The following is a 17,354-nucleotide window of genomic DNA, read 5'->3' as shown; positions in this document are numbered from 1 at the left end:
GGCCTCATTGACAGAGGCTGAGCCGAGTGGGAAATCCCAGGAGGATTTCTCACTGTTCTCCCCAAAGATACAGATCCCATGCACGGCACTCACATGCCCCATTCATGGGCAACCGTCTGCGTTGTGCTGAGAGCTATTCTCTGTCCAGAGAGCTGTGGATTACAAGTATTTTGTATTTCAGAATGTTGTTAAATACACTTAAATGCCCCACTAATGATGTTATACCTAAACAGGAGTAAAAAGTTGAGCAAAGTGCCCCCCCCCAAAAAAGGAAAAACAATAACCATAGGATTCTCCATTGCTAGGCACAAAACCAACTTTTTATTGAAGTACAACATCCATACAGAAAAGGGCACAAACCACAAGTGTACAGCTCGAAGAATTTTCACAAACTAGATACGCCCAGGTGACCAGCAACCGGATCAAGGAACAGAAGGTCCGAGAATCTCCCTTGTGCCCGTCTGGTTACCATCCCCCCAAGAGTAACTCATATCCCTACTTGCAACAGCAGAGGTGAACTCTGCCGGGTTTGACACTTGATATAAATGGAACCATACAGTACGAACTTGCCTCCTCTCATGAGACTTACGTGGTGCCGTGCGGGTGGCTGCAGGAGCACCCCTTCTCCTTGCTGTGTAGGACTTCACTGTGCAAATATACCATAATTTATCCATTCAACATGGGCATCTGGGTACCTTCCAGTTCAGGGTTATTATGAACAGTGCTTCTGTGAACATTCTAGTACATTTCTTTTGGTGAATGTACGTACACATTTCTGTTGGGTAGAGGAGTGGAGTTTTTAGGTCATATGATATGTACATTCAACCCAAGCTATTTCACAGAAGAATGAGGAATTTATTGGACAGAGACTGGCAGCTCACAGAATTGACAGAAAGCTAGAAAGGAGACCTGGGAAGATGGGTGGGGGCCAAGAAACGAAGCAGAAACGGTCTGCTCAGTACTCTGCCATCCCTGGACATTACTACCAGTGGACACGCCACCCCTGCAGCCTGCCAATCCTAGACACTTCCCCTGCTGGACCACTGCCACCCCTGGACCACCACAGCTCCCGTGAAACGAATCTCAGCATCCCTTAATTTCTGTGTCACTTGCACCAAGCTCACAATCCCAAGCATGGGAGTCCAAGGAGTTCACCCTGGGTCACTGGCTGGTCTGGTGCTGGAAAAGGGGATGCACCTGAGAGAGAAGACCTCCCCACTTCGGCATCCACTGTGCTGGGGGCACTGCATCCCTACATTTATACATAGGGGTGATTTCATGATTTCCCCCTTTAGGAAAGGAGTCAGGTGCTGGACAGCCAAGCTAGAAACACCATATGACAACTGCCTGCTACAGGCAGCTTCATCAGCTCCCGGCGATTGCTAGGGGGCGAGGGGCTCATCCACATGTTTGCGTGTCTCACAGTGCATGTTCACGAACTTGCCTTTAAGGGCAGCAATGAGTTCAGGGATACGTTAAAAGGGGCGAGCCACACAAAACGCCATAGGTTTGGAAGGAAAAGGTGTAGTAAAAGGACAAAAGGCATCTCATGGAGGGATGCAAGGAAGAGAGGAGGAGAAGGAAAAGGAGGGAAAAAGTGGAGGCAGAATACGGAGGGATGTTGGAAATGAAAACAAAGGGGAGAAAGTGTGGTGAAGACTGTGGACCACAGAATAAACAGGTCCTGGTCATAAACCAAAATAGAGGAGGACTGGAAGTCCTAGTATCACAGACAGCATACAATTCTGCTATAGTTTGAGCACACAGCTTCCTAACAACAGTGTTATTACCAGGGAGCTTTCGTGAAACAAAGAATGGGTTTCAACAAAAGAAACAAAGAATAAAAATGTACTAAACCCTTTATGAGGGTAGCAAGTCATTAATTGATCTGAAAATTACATTTGCCTCTTTGTAGGCGGTTTTACATGATTCCTCCAACTGAACCACGGATCTCTGAAGTCATGCGTTCTTCCCTGTACTACAGCCTGGCATTCAGCACATTGGTTTTAAATGATAATCAGAGCTTTCATCTATGTAGCACCTCCCTCTGTCCTAGACAGAAAGGGAGGAGGAGTAACTACCGTTATCCCCACTTTGCAGGTTGCAGGCACACAATGGCTTGCCCTACAGCGAAGCCACTGCCAGGGCCAGGAAGGGAGACAGTTTCCAAACCAACGGAACAGGACATATTTGGACAGAATGCTCTCTGCCCCTGTGGTTTATTCCCTTCCTTCATCCGGGGTGGCAGGAGTTTGTTTGAGGTGGGGCTTGCAAGTTTGTCTCAGAAAAATCGAGAGCCACCTAGCCTTCCATGGCAGCAGCCACGTTTCATCTTCCAGAAGCTGCCAGGATACGGGCCCAACACGCCTGCTCCTGGCGAAGATGGGAAGAGAAGTGTGCTGCCGAGCGGACCCCAGCAGCGGTGCTTTGTGGCACGTGGCTCGGGCTGTCTGCAGGTCTACCTACCTGCCTGCAAACAGGCAGGCCTGGAAGGCAGGGGAGCTCAGGGGCTCAGGTCCCAGTCTTCTGGCTCACTATCTACAACCTCGGGGAAACTACATGGTCTCTTTGTGCCTCAGTTTCCTCCTCTTTAGAACAGACATACTCTCACGGCATTTATTTATTGTTGGAGGATTAAATAAGTGGATACGTGTAAATGCTCTGATCAGTGGATGCTACGTGGTGAGCTGCTGCCTCTCACTCACTCCTCTGGGGCAGGGGCCACCCTGGTGAAACCCCACAGGACCCAGTGCTGTGCCCAGAAAAGGCCCTTATTTTTATTATTATTATTTTTTGGCCACGCCACACAACTTGTGGGATCTTAGTTCCCCAACCAGGGATCGAACCCGGGCCCCCTGCAGTGGAAACACAGGGTCCTAACCTCTGGACTGCCAGGGAAGTCCCCAGAACAGGCCCTTATTAACGCAGCCCATGCAGAGCAGGAGGCAGAATAGGAGGGGGCAGGATAAGGTGGCATTTGGAGAGAAGACATGTGCCCCTGGCCCGCCTGGCTGGCGCACATAAACAGATGTAATGGTGTGACATTTACAGTTAAGCTCACTCCAATATCCACCCAACACCTACATTTGTAGAAGGACCACCTCCAAAGGGATCAATGACAATCAGTGGGAAACAGGGGTCTGGACCCTCCATCAGGGGCTGGGCCACAGGGCCCCAGGATGACCCACGTTTAGAAAACCATCCGATGATGCAGGTTATTTCTTCTTTAAATAGGATGACAGAAAAGCAGGAAATCGAGAACTTGCAGAACTGCTCTCTCCAGGGAGAGAGATGGAAACGTTACCCATATACTTCAGTTGGTCAAAATGATCTGATTTGACACTGAATGATCACGAATGGGGGACTGTTTTCTCTTCTCAATAAATTATCCACTTCTCAATAAATTATCTCTTCTCAATAAATTATCCACTGAAATGTATACACTTGACCTATGTAAACTTGGGAATTGATGTTAAAAAAATTTAAGCCCTTAAACCCATACTTAGTTTTACTTGGCACATTTGTTATTTGGCTACAAAAATGTCTATTTCATCTTCTAATAATGAAAATAACATGAAAATGGAAAGAAAAAGTGAAATAGAATGCAGTGAAGAAAACCAGTGAAAAGAGGAGACAGGCCTGGGCAATCCTGGTTGGGCGGGGGTGGGTGTGGGCAGAGCTCCCTAAAGCTATGAGCATGCGCGGTCTCTACAAGGGATTTTACGGACCGAAAAGGAGACGTTTTCATAGCAAACGGAGTCAGAGGATGGTACAAAAGAACTTCTTCTCTCGGAAGGGGTTTTCTGACGCAGGCACTGGAATGATGAGAGGGTCCTCCCGCACGTGAGCTTCACAGTACGCCAGGAGGTCCGCTGCTGCCTGGGAGACCTGGTGGGGGGGGGACACAGCACAGGTGCAGGGTTAGAGGCTGGTTCACGGTGGGTCTGAGGCAGAGGTGTCCATCTGGAGAGTGGACAAGCGCAAGGACAGGCTGTGTCGTGTGCACCACCAATGACAAGGCCGTTCCGTGGTCTGGAGCGTGGACTTGTGCAAACCCAGAGGAGACAGGTTTTGAAACATGCTTCCAAGGAAATGTGATAGAGAAGAACAAACATGACTCCATATGGCATCTGTCCCTTTAGCTCTAACCCTGGTGCTCTGTCTCCTGTGCTTAGTCATGCTGGCTCTGCACCTTCTGTAAAGAATGTTGCCTGTAGCCTGAAATATAGAGGAGAGCCTATTCTCAAAGCTCTGACCTTTAACGGTAAAACACCTTTCCATTCATATAGAGATAAAAAGTTGCAGAACAGAGGACAACAGTTGTCTTGTTGGAGGTTTAAAGGAACACTGTGACCTGCCCTATGGGGACAGGTGCAAAAACAAAAGATTCCTACATGAAGAAGTCTGCAACAACCAGCCACACCCCCTGCCCCTTTAATATAAAAGAAGCCTGAATTCTCACTCCAGGGAAGATGGTTCTTTGGGACAGTAGTCCACCATCTTCTTGGTCTGCTGGCTTTCTGAATAAAGTCACCTTCCATGTCCCAACACCTCATCTCTCTATCTATTGGCCTGCTGTGCATCGAGCAGTACAAGCGTAGGCTAGGTAACACAAAGAGATGTCGCCTGGTGGTAGAGTAGATCAATAGCGAGAGAGGAATGAGGGGCCAGCAGGAAGGTCCAGACAGCCTCGTCCTCCTCTCAGCTGAGGGAGTGGAAGCTCCAGGCCAGGAGCCCCACCATTACTCTGCGAGACCATTTCTAGCAGGATAAAGCCGAGTGCTGGCTCAAGCCAGGCCAGTGTGACTGTAGTTATTATTGTCATTGTTTTATTGCAATCTACTCTCGTGACCAACACAGCCACTTATTCCTCCTCGACAGAACACAGATCATAAGCACATTAATATAGAACGCACATATAAGCACATGTTGAACTTGGAATGGCCACTCCCCTGAGGAGACAGTTGCTCCTGACCAGAACACCCTTTCCATTTTCCTTCCAGGCTTGTCTGAAGCCTCCTGACACCCAGCAACTGTGGATCAAACTATCCCCCAGCTCAACTCCAGGAGTTCCAGGGGAGGAGTTGCTGGGAGAAGGCCAGGTGCCGAGAAGGATTCGCCAAGAGGAAGCTCATTTTGCCCGTGGTCTGTGTCACGTGTCTGGCAAATGAGTGGTCTGTGAATTAACATCCTGCCCCATTAGCTTGTGCTTATTAGAGGCTACAGGCCAGGGTAAGTATATAGCAAGCAAAGTTAATCCTTTTTGTACATTCAATGTCTAAATCTTCTCCAGAATGAAAAAACACTCCACAAGTGAATGAAAAATGTTTGAAAGCCCCAGTATGTACAAGCCATACACCTTCCATCAGGTTTTAAAAACTGGCCCATCTTCCAAAATTTTGTAGAAATTCTTCTTCTGTATTCCAGCCCAGACCTACCTATTTTAGCAGTGCCTGGAATCCTACAAAGAATTCCAGTAGAGATATGTAATGAATTTTTCCTTTGAATGAAACAACTAAAAGTTGAGCCGATGAGTCAACCTAAATCCTGACAAAGTCTACATTTGTTGGGAGTGTGGAACGGAGCATCAGGCTTCCCCATTCATCCCTGCCCCCAAGATGCCTGTGTGACCTTGGGTAAGTAACTCAAACTCTCTGAGCTTTAGTTTCTTCATTTGTCAGACTGGGTGAGTTAGAAATCTCCAAGATCCTGTTTACTCTAAACAGTCTATAATCTGAGCTCTCATAGCACCACGGCACTATTTTAGATCCTAAATAAATGGATGTTGGGTTGGATGAGAATGAGGTTTGCAGTGATTTACAGGACACACATACAGGAATCTCCCAGGTGAGGCCACAAATATGGGCCTGCAGGGGGCCTGTGAAGCCATCACAAGGGACTAGAGCACATGAGCAGGGAAGCTGTCTCTGAAGCCCACAAAGCTGTGATGGACACACAAGAGAAGCAGAATCACAGAGTGAGCGCGTGGGCATGGAGCCGAGAGACGGCGCTCGGCACACAGCACGCTGAAGTCCACCTTCTGCTCCAAAGCCAAGTGCTCTCCCCTGACTGCCTTAGTCACGATCCCCTACTCTCCATTCCAGGCTTCTCCCAGGGCCCAGAGAGGCATGGGGTCTTCTCCGTGGCCACCTTGTTAGGGTGACCATGGAAGTCATCCAGTGGCTTCTCTGGTAACCACTGCGAACTGGTCTACACTGCTGCCCAGGCCCACACACACAAGAGGACGGCAGTCTTGAGACTTTCTTCCCCTAACAGCCACCTGTCCTCTTAGCTCTGCCTTCAGTGGGCTCTTCCAGATGTTTCATTTAAGAATGTCTTAACATCCCCTCTCTAGTTTTCTAGTTTTCATTTTCCCCATCAATTTCATTTTTGGGGACATGCTTCCATGTGTTCTGAATTCTCTATAAACTTTATCACCTCATCTGGGAAGTATTTACTGAGTGTTCATCTTTTAGCTCATTGAAAGGGCATAGGGGAAAAAATAAGTCAGGATTTTTGTCCTCTAAAGATCTAACTGAGAAGAGCTAAAAAATTATACAGTCACTAGAATAATCAGTATGTGCTAAAACATCACAGGAGAAGAGCTGCACACCACTGCAGGGCCATGAACAAGGGCAGGGACACAGGGGTGCCTGAGTACCCCATCCACTTCCACACAGGGGCAGTTACCTGGGTTAACCTGCCTCCTTTATCCAGAGGCTGGTCCCAGCCATCTGAACCCAGAAACACGATTTTCTGGCATGCCAAGAATGGCTCATCTCCTGTGTTAGATCCAGATTAAACAAGTTCAAGAGACAGCTGTATAAAACCATTAATAAAAACAATAGCTAACATTTACTGAGTGCTTGTTATGTGCCAGGCCCTGTGCTAAATGCACCATCCTATGTATGACCTCATTTAATTCTTCTAAGTACTATTCTTTTTTTTTTTTTTTTTTTGCGGTACACGGGCCTCTCACCGTTGTGGCCTCTCCCGCCGCGGAGCACAGGCTCCGGACGCGCAGGCTCAGCGGCCATGGCTCACGGGCCCAGCCGCTCCGCGGCATGTGGGATCTTCCCGGACCAGGGCACGAACCCGTGTCCCCTGCATCGGCAGGCGGACTCCCAACCACTGCGCCACCAGGGAAGCCCCTAAGTACTATTCTTAAAGCCACTTTACAGACGAGGAAACTGATGCAGGAAAGTTAAGAAATTTGCCCAAGGTCATACAACTAGTAAGAGAGAGGACCAGAACTTGAAGCTAAGCAGTCTGGCCCCAGAAGCTAAATGCTGCAGCAGCTGCCTGGTCAACTGCTTATGAAGACTTTAACTGTAAGGTGGGCTGGAAAGTTCTCGTCTGCTGGGCCAGCACACTCTCCTTGTAGACCAGCTACCTGGGAACTCACGTGACCAGTAGGAAAAGAGTCTTGCAATTGAAGTCTCTTAGGTCATTTGTTTAATCCAGGGACAGTCTTGCCAAGGAAACCCTAACAGGTGAGTGTCCTCAGCTGGGACTGGCTTTCTTCTCTCCCGGTGCCCTGGGGAGTGACTGGATGGACGCTGCCAATGTCACCCTGAGACTCCTCCCTCTAGGCTGTGACCTACATTACACGCTGTTCGAGAATTAGACAAGGACGCTATTACACTGAGTTGGCTCTAATTCCTTAGTAGCCTTCGTAAACTAACCAAAACCAAGAAGCCTGAGAATTTGAGAAAGTGAAACTTAAGACCAATTACAAACAGCCAGCTAGGTCTTCCCACCTGGGACAACCGCTTAAGCTATACCTAATAGCTGCTTTGCTTCAGCATCTTCTCTATAAACACCTTGCCCTACGCCTGTCGGTGGACGGCTAACTACCTTTGGTTTGGCGTTGCCGGATTCGACTCCACGTATGCCTAAATAAACTCTTCAAAAATTTTAGTGCGCCTCAGTTTACCTATTAACAACACGATCCATCTGGTCCGAAGTTGGCTTGCTAACAACCAGTCCCAACATTACAACTTCCTTCCCCTTGATCAGTTTACATGCTCAGATCCATCCATCGTGGGTGGATTTGACGAGTGTAATTTCCCGGGAGCAACCGCAAGGGCGCGCTGCATCGCCAACCATCAGGCCAGGACATGGGAGGAGAGGGTTCAAAAAAATGGGGCGTTGGGGGACGCCCGCGGAGGCGAGATGGGGCTGGGTCTCCTTCCGGTCTCACAGCTGTGTATTTGCTCCCCTCCCAGCCCCGTGTCTACGACGCCCTGAAAACCATGTTGTTAATGTCTGGCCTCGCTAGCTCCAAGCAGGTCTAATTTAGGGATTTTTCTGTCACCTCCAAAGGTGACACTGCACTTGAGATGCCACAATTTTTCTTTCAAGAAAACAAGCTGTTCTTAGATTGCCTCCTTTTGTTGTTGTTGTTGTTATTTTAGGATCACAGATGTGTTTGCTTAGTTATAACTGCACGCCTCTGGATTGCAGAGTCCTATCCGTGCACCTGTACAACAGGAATGAAATTGGAATCAAGTCAGTATTAGCGCCCAGTAATTGGCGCCCAGTTTAAGACCAAATGTGTGGGTCTGGGTTAGCTCCACGCAATTTTAGCTTCCTAGATGCACTCAGATTATTGAGAACACTGGACAGTATGGTATACGAGCGTGTAAGTCATCTTACAACAAAAGGGAGTTTTCCACCTTTTTCCACCTTCGCTATCAGCTTTATTTCATGCAGTGTCTAAGGTCCCTTTATTCCTGTATAGCCAAAATATCTTGGATAACCCCTGAAGTTTGTTGTAATGGGATCTGAAAAGATACACACATGTAATGAACACCTTTATAGTTTTTTTTTATATTTATATATATAGGTTTTTAAAAATTATTTATTTATTTTTGAGTGCATTGGGTCTTTGTTGCTGTGCGTGGGCTTTCTCTAATTGCGGCGAGTGGGGGCTACTCTTCATTGCAGTGCGCGGGCTTCTCCTTGCAGTGGCTTCTCCTGATGCGCAGCACGGGCTCTAGGCTCACGGGCTTCAGTAGTTGTGGCTCGCGGGCTCAGTAGTTGTGGCTCGCGGCCCTAAAGCGCAGGGTCAGTAGTTGTGGCTCACGGGGTTAGTTGCTCCGCGGTATGTGGGATCTTCCCGGACCAGGGCTCGAACCCGTGTCCCCTGCATTGGCAGGCAGATTCTTAACCACTGAGCCACCAGGGAAGTCCCGTAATGAACATCTTAATGAGCCTTCCACATGAAAGGTGACATCCTAACACACAGTTTAGTATCCAGGCATTAATCAACCTAAATCTGCTCCTTAGATTGAAAGAGAGGGTTTCCTTAATCAGCCCTAGATTGATTTTTATGGTTGAAAGTTTCCTTCAGTGCATATAAAATATGGCTTGCAGACTTCACCATATCCCAGAAACATCTGCCATCTTTGAAACATAAAATAGACGATTCACTTTCAAAGGGAAAATTTTATTATGGTTGGAAATGTGAAACTCCCTTACTGTTTATGCTTTCTCATCAAGCCTGAAGTCTGCTCTGCCTAAAGGCCTCTGTTATGAAATGCCCAGAGAATTTTTGCCTCCTTTCCTTAGTACTGAAGTTACAAGACAACAGATGTTGAAAAGAATCAGCAGCCTGGGAACAACTGTGGAATTTTACCATTACATTGCAGAATAAAAGAGGTGATTGAAACAGCCCAAGTTAGCACATAATCCCGTTAGTTGCACTATAATTACAAGCTTCAATGATGGGGAGAAAATGTGGCAATTACTAAATCACATTCCTGGACAAGGCAGATGACATAATTACTATTCTGGCTGTGACACCCACTGCATTTACCCTTTGCATCTGAAGTGGAGCGACTCACACCTATTTCTCAGCAGTTCTGGTCCATTTAACAATACTACTTGGAATCAATTACAATCATCCTTGATAGCTCTGCCTGTTCCTCCCTCCACCCCAAGAAAACAAAGCAGGATTACAGTCACGAGCACAGCCAGGGTGCAGCCCGCATTGTGCAATGGTAGCTTTCACAAGGTCAAACTTGGTACACACTCCAGCAGAAGAAGTCATACGTCATTTATCCCTAGTAGAATCCTGAGGACATCACAGGTTTATGCCTCGCCTCTAAGTCCTGAGCTAACACTACAGGGTGAATCCTTGTGAATTTTTTCTTTCTTCTAATGCTGCAGAGTATTTGAGATCAACATACCAGTTTTTAAGGGCATTCTCAAGATACTTCCAAATTATTACGCTATGGGCTGAATGTGTCTGTCCTCCCACCACCCCCCAAATTCACATGTTGAAGCCTAAGTCTCCAATGTGATGATATTGGGAGGTGGGGCTTTTGGTAGGTAATTAGGTCATGAGGGTTGAACGCTCATGAATGGGATTGAGACAGGCCTGGGACCTGGGACCCTTTGCTGAATGTTTGCACCTGGACAAACGTCTCCCCAAGCAACAGAGAAACTATACGGGACTAAAAATAACTGTACAAAGTGCAGTTGGGGAAAATTATGAACTAAAAGATACAAAAAGACCCAAAACCCAACTGCTACTTCTGCAGAGCCGGGAGCAGAAAAAAGGGTGTCAGGAGCAAAAGCAGGGTACTGCACATGCCCCCTGCACACAGCACCACCAAGGGGTGGGCAAACCACCTAAGCCGCCCCTCCAGCCCGACCCCTGGACCTGCCCCTACCCTCACCCCATGTAAGTAACAAGCTCGCCCCCTGCCTCAGGGAGCAAGCAAGCAAGCAAGGGAACCTGTTACTTGCTCTCACCCCCACCCCCCAGCTGCAGCAGGGCCCCCAATAAAGCCTTGCCTGAATTTCTTGTCTGGCCTCTGATCAATTTCTATTGATTAAGGAGGCCAAGAACCCTGGTCGGTAACAGGATTAGTGCCCTTATGAGAGACATGAGAGAGAATCTCTCTCTCTCTCTCTCTCTCCCTTCCATGTGCGGTCATAGCAAGAAGGTGGCCATCCGTAAGTCAGGAAGAGAGCCCTCACCAGAACCTGACCATGCTGGCACCCTGGTCTCGGCCTTCCCAGCCTACAGAGCTGTGCAAAATGAATTTCTGCTGTTTAAGCTACCTAGTCTATGGTATTCTGTTATAGCATACATTTGGCTTCCAGTGGTTCCCAGCAACTATTTTGTATTGACCCAGATCAATACAGATAATTCTCAATCATCGGGTTCTAGGCCACAAATAGCATCTAGTTGGGAGTAAGGTTATTCCCAGAGGAAACCAGAGGGGTTGGGAGATATGTGTGAATAAATGAATAATATAACAGAGAGTCCCTCTCTGAATTCTAAAGTCAAATGTCCACAATAGAGGATTAGCTGCTGTTTCCTATCACCAGCGTAAAGGTTTTTTTCCACATCAGAAGTTGATTGCACATTAAGAGGTAATTCTAAGATGCTTGAAAGAGAGTTTTAATATCTCCAAGTTAATCTAAGTGTAAGAGCTTGTCATTACATGGTCTTCACCACCAGAACCGCAAAGCTCTCAGCTTGTTTAGAATGACTGACCCAGGTCTACCCTGGACCTTGACTTAACCAAACACTTCCAACAGGTTGCTATGTGTCCTGTAGGACTCTGACCACCTCTTAGCTTTAATACGTCTCAATTTCCCACAAAGGAAGCCATAATTCAGTCATTTTGCAAGTTCGCCAAAAGAGTAATTTATGTGGTGACAGAAACTAGTGAGTCACTCAAGAGGTTTCTGGGGCTGACGTAGGGGTGAAAGATGAACATAACAAGCGGGTTCTAGCTCTAGGGATTCTAGAAAGCAACAGCATCTCTTAGAGAGGAAGCATGGGGTTGTGAGTCAAAAAGCAATGTCCCTGACAGAGCTGCACTCAGCACTGCTGAGCTGTGTCATCCGGGCACTCAGTTTCCACTCCTGTAAACGGGAATGGCAATACCTGGTGGTTTGTGGCTAAATGATATAATAACAGATGCTATTATACATACAGTGTGTTATTATTTCATTACTCACTTGGCTACTTTCTGGTAGGGTGGGAAGGGTGTTTGAGCCATAGACATGAAGTCATTTCTCAGAAATGATCAGGGCAATTTGATGCCTGTGGTGCCTCCGCCCAAAAGGTCCTCTTGAAGTGGGAGGCGCTCTTCACATTCTTTCTTTTTTAAAAAAATAAATTTATTTATTTATTTTTGGCTGCATTGCATCTTCATTGCTGCACACAGGCTTTTCTCTAGTTGTGTCGAGCAGGGGCTGCTCTTCGTTGCTGCACGCGGGCTTCTCATTGCAGTGGCTTCTCTTGTTGCGGAGCACGGGCTCTAGGCACGCCGGCTTCAGTAGCTGTGGCACGTGGGCTCAGTAGTTGTGGCGCACGGGCTTAGTTGCTCCGCGGCATGTGGGATCTTCCCGGATCAGGGCTCGAACCCGTGTCCCCTGCATCGGCAGGCGGATTCTTAACCACTGTGCCACCAGGGAAATCCTTCATGTTCTTGTTCTACTCTCACATTCTACTCTCTGATTTAATTCAAAGATTCCTTTCCTTTTATCTGATACCTGTTCTAGAAGTGCTCATTCGTATCCCCCTTTTTGGATTTTATTTCTAAATTTGATTGTAGAAAGTTATCCTCTGAATCATTTAATTTCTAAAGGTCTGGGTGAGGATTATAAATGCTTCTGGCAGAGGAAGGGAAAATGAACAAAAGGGTTAAACCTAAACTGTTAAACTAGCAGAAGCTGGATTGAGAAAGGGTTGCTACAGAGTTCAGACGAGATCTATTGAAAAGGAAAAACCTATTAGCACTGCCTCTAGACTTGCGGCGGGTCATGTGACATAATATTTATTTTCTTTTAGAAATGCCATTCTTTCCACCTTAATATCATCTATCCTCTTAATTAGATCCCTTTCCTGGATTTCGCCAGACCCTTTTTTTTTTTTTTGATACGCGGGCCTGTCACTGTTGTGGCCTCTCCCGCTGCGGAGCACAGGCTCCAGACGCGCAGGCTCAGCGGCCATGGCTCACGGGCCCAGCCGCTCCGCGGCATGTGGGATCTTCCCGGACGGGGGCACGAACCCGCGTGCGCTGCATCGGCAGGCGGACTCTCAACCACTGCGCCACCAGGGCAGCCCTCGCCAGAGCCTTTCAATCGTCCACCTATGACCTATCAGAACATGATGATCTCCCCAATTCTACTCTTTCTCACTTGTTCACGGGGAATACCATGATATTTGAGCCTCACTCTTCTTTTGTTTGAACAACTACTGCCTTTGGCTTCAGAATTTTGTGCTTTGGCTTCAGAAACTTAATAGTGCATGTTTTATCTTCTGGAAAAATAAAACCATAAAAAACACATTTTGCTCTTTGCAAAGAATTCACAAGCTGGTAGCACGGCCACACCTCTTAGGAAGTGCTAGAAAAACATAAGAATAACATGCGTTAAAGACATAGCTGTTAGAAGAATTATGAGGAAAGAGCCCTGGCTCAAATACTAGCGTGAGGGACTTCCCTGGTGGCGCAGTGGTTAAGAATCCACCTGCCAACACAGGGAACACGGGTTCGAGCCCTGGCCCGGGAAGATCCCACATGTCGCGGAGCAACTAAGCCCGTGCGCCACAACTACTGAGCCTGCGCTCTAGAGCCCGCGAGCCACAACTACTGAAGCCCGCACACCACAACTACTGAAGCCCGTGTGCCTAGAGCCCATGCTCCGCAACAAGAGAAGCCACGGCAATGAGAAGCCCACACACCACAACGAAGAGTAGTCGCCGCCACTAGAGAAAGCTCGCGTGCAGCAATGAAGACCCAACGCAGCCAAAAATAAATAACTTTATTTTAAAAATAAACAACCAAATGTGAAGCAAGAGCCACAACATTGATGCCGAAAGGGCTGTGTCGACAAATTCCCGGACACTTACCGTTTGGCTCCACCAAACAGCTCTGGGTTATCCAGGCTGTTGGAGAGAAGAACCATTAGTACAAAGACAATCCCAAGCGAACTCACACTAAAATTTGGAATATCATTTATGATTTCTGTGCCGTGTGTTTACTTAAAAATATGGTCAGATTTTGCATTTGGCTGTTAATACCTAAGGAATAGGGAGGAAGACAGAGACTGTACACGAAATGAACAATGCACGTGAAGATAACTGAATCTGTTTAACTTAACTGACAGTAGTAAAAAAAAAAAAAAAAAAGCCACTCCTGGGTTTGAAATACAAGTGGCTTAGGCTGATGGTGCGGTGGTGAGATCCTGCGTGAAAAGAACAGGAGTCCCTGTTTCTGTTTCCTGCGCTATGTGGTCACCTCACGTGGCACCCCCCCCCCGCCCCCTTCAGAGGAGGGAGTAATTGAGTCCTCGGGGGCGGTGGTGGTGGTGGTGGTGACACTTTGTTGTCTTTATTACAATAAAAATCCTTATTTGTTTGTAAAATTACTCCCAAAGTAGAAAGATGGAAATAAAAATCAACGGAAACTCTGCCATTGGAGGGAACATTTTGGTGAACATCTTTGCAGACATCTTACTTTCCGTCTTTGTACATACAATCTCACATGCTGTTCTGCAATATGCTTTTCACTCAGTACACACAGATGTACATCATTTAATGATGCTATAACACTGCCTATATATAACTTATGTGAAATAAAATTCATATTTTATGGCAAGACAAGAAAAACTTAGACATAAAAAATTTTCTCTGCCATTTGGCCGCCTCTCTCCCCGCACTGTGCACTGTGTATGCCCATTATGCATCACGCGAACCTCCCCTTCCACAGAAGTACCTCGCAACCATAAAGTGCAACATTCTCCTAGCATCAACAAGACGACACCTTACAAGATTACGTACCTTCTTGATCTTGTAAGGGGTCACATGGCCCACCACTTTGTACCTGCAGATCCGTAGTATGCAAACTGTCAATAATCCATCATTTGATGTACAGCCCTCTGTCTCAAAAAACATATAACTCTGCTTTGACTTGTAAAGGGTGGAACAGTTCTCAGAGCTTTCTGAGATGCTCTTCCCGGGTTATAATCCTCAATTTGGTGCCAATAAAAATTTCCATTTCTTTCTTAGATCGACTGATTAATTTTTCATCGACACTATTTAACCAATCCCTATGGATGGACAAAAATACAATTTTTTGACATTATAACAGTGCTCTGATGAAATTCTTACTGTCCTTTATTATTTATGAGATTCTCCTTTGGGTAAATTCCTAGAAGTGAGAATGCTGGGTCAGAGTGTAAACAATAAATATTTTGACACATATTTCAAACTACCCTTTGGGAAGATGGTACCAGTTTCCACTCCGGCTATCAAAACAACTGCTCACTTCCTTTAACAGTTGATGGATGACATTGGATTTCAGCAAAAATTAAAAATGTCAATAGCCTGGATCTCAGTTGTTGGTTTTTTTTTTTTTCCCAAGTGGATCTCAGTGTTTTCCGGAGGCACAATTCTTATACGATTTTTGAAGGTAAATGTCTCTTCATATATTTGACCCTTTACATCTCTCCTTTTTAAATTGCCTATTCATGCTGTTTGTGCATTTTTTTTAAGAAAAGGGGGCTCTTTTTTATCTTATTGATTTTTCAGAGAAATTAAATTTAAAGAAATTAACCTTGTGCTATTCAGGTAGCAAATATTTTTCTTAATTTGTTAATTGGGAGATTTTTACCATATAGAATTTTTTCTTTTTTTTTATTTTTTTTGCGGTACGCGGGCCTCTCACTGTTGTGGCCTCTCCCGTTGCGGAGCACAGGCTCCGGACGCGCAGGCTCGGTGGCCATGGCTCACGGGCCCAGCCGCTCCGCGGCACGTGGGATCTTCCCGGGCCGGGGCACAAACCCGCGTCCCCTGCATCGGCAGGCGGACTCTCAACCACTGCGCCACCAGGGAAGCCCCATATAGAATTTTTTTAAAAATCCAGACAAAACTTTTACTTAATGAACTGTGGATTTTGTAACATGCTTGGCCTTCGCAAACTCACATTATAAAAATACTTGCTCCTATTTTCCTAGTATTTTTATGGTTCTATTTGTTATATTTAAATCTCTGATTGAAGTTATGAACTGAAATGTGTTTCCCCAAACTCAGAGGTTGAAGCCATACCCCCGTAAAAATTAATAAAGGGAAGCCTCATTAAAATGGAGCGAGGAGGCCAGCAGGGGGAGCTCTCATGAAGTCAGGAAGTACCACTCAAGTCAATTACTGGAAGCATTGTCAATTTCAAACCCCAACAGAAGAACCAGCAACAGGAGAAGACTCCTCAATTACAAGCCCCAACAGGACATCTCCTACAAGATATCAACTACCCCAGCAAACTCGGCCGACGATAAACTATTGTCACCCTGAACTCTCACTTTTCTCCAAAGGACTTCCATTCAAAACAACCCTCCCAGCGTCTTCCTTTTTCTCTATAAAATAACATTCCTCTCCTTTGTTTGTTGGACTTGCCTATAGTTTTTGCTGTAGCATGCTTGTCCTGAATTTCAAGTCTATTAAGTACTATTCCCAAATGAACCCATCTTTGCTGGTAAAATAGCTGACTTTTCTTTTTAAGGACAACACCCCCAATGTAACTGTATTTGGAAGGCCTTCAGAGATACAGTCGGTCCTCTGTATTCATGGGTTCTGTGTCAGCGGATTCAACCAAACACGGATGGAAAATGTTCACAGAAAAAAAATCCTGAAAGTTCCAACAAGCAAAACTTGAATCTGCTGCACACCAGCAACTATTTACACAGCATTTATGTTGTATTTACAACTGTTTACATAGCATTTCCATTGTATTAAGAGTAATCTAGAGATGATTTAAAGTATATGGGAGGAGGTGTGTAGGTTATATGCAAATACTACACCATTTTATATAAGAGACTTGAGCATCCTTGAATTTTGGTATCTGAGGAGCGTCCTGGAACCAGTCCCTTACCGGGGATACCAAGAGATGACTGTAATTCAGGCTAGCTGAGGTCATAAGGGCGGGACCCCAATCCAGTAGGATTGTGTTTATAAGAAGAGGAAGAGAATCTAGAAGGCTCTCTCTTGACATGAGCACAGAGGAAAGGCCGTGTGAGGACACAGTGTGAAGGCAGCTGTCTGCAACCGAAGGAGAGAGGCCTCACCAGACAACTCTGCCGGCACCTTAACCTTGGACTTGGAGCCTCCACAATTGTGAGAACACAGATTTCTATCGTTTAAGCCACACAGTCTGCGGTATTCTGTTATGGCACCCCTAGCAGATGAATGCAGTCCATCTGATATTTATCTGGATAAAATTAGTGGTGTATGCAGCTTTGTCTTCCAAAGTGCTAGCCGTTTCCAGCAACACTTACTAATACTCTGTTCTCTACTGCTTTGAGATGCCATCTGGGTTGTATTTCAAATTCCC

At 46.2% G+C, this 17,354-nt stretch overlaps 1 protein-coding gene across 5 annotated transcripts in view; it reads right to left on the bottom strand.

Moving 5' to 3' along the window:
- Positions 1-302: 302 nt before the first annotated feature.
- The window catches only part of GNG4 (G protein subunit gamma 4), a 68,119-nt gene continuing 51,067 nt past the window's right edge, over positions 303-17,354 (bottom strand). For all 5 annotated transcript variants that reach the window (XM_067711035.1, XM_067711033.1, XM_067711032.1 and 2 more), the window contains one exon: positions 303-3,888. In XM_067711035.1, coding sequence (XP_067567136.1) covers positions 3,760-3,888 — 129 coding nt within the window. In that variant the 3' untranslated portion in view covers positions 303-3,759. The remainder of the gene's footprint in view (positions 3,889-17,354) is intronic.

This window comes from Pseudorca crassidens, chromosome 16 (assembly GCF_039906515.1).
Source record: "Pseudorca crassidens isolate mPseCra1 chromosome 16, mPseCra1.hap1, whole genome shotgun sequence".
NCBI classification, from domain to species: domain Eukaryota; kingdom Metazoa; phylum Chordata; class Mammalia; order Artiodactyla; family Delphinidae; genus Pseudorca; species Pseudorca crassidens.
The sequence above is the reverse complement of the archived record's forward strand: the minus strand, read 5'-3'. Positions and strand labels throughout refer to the sequence as shown.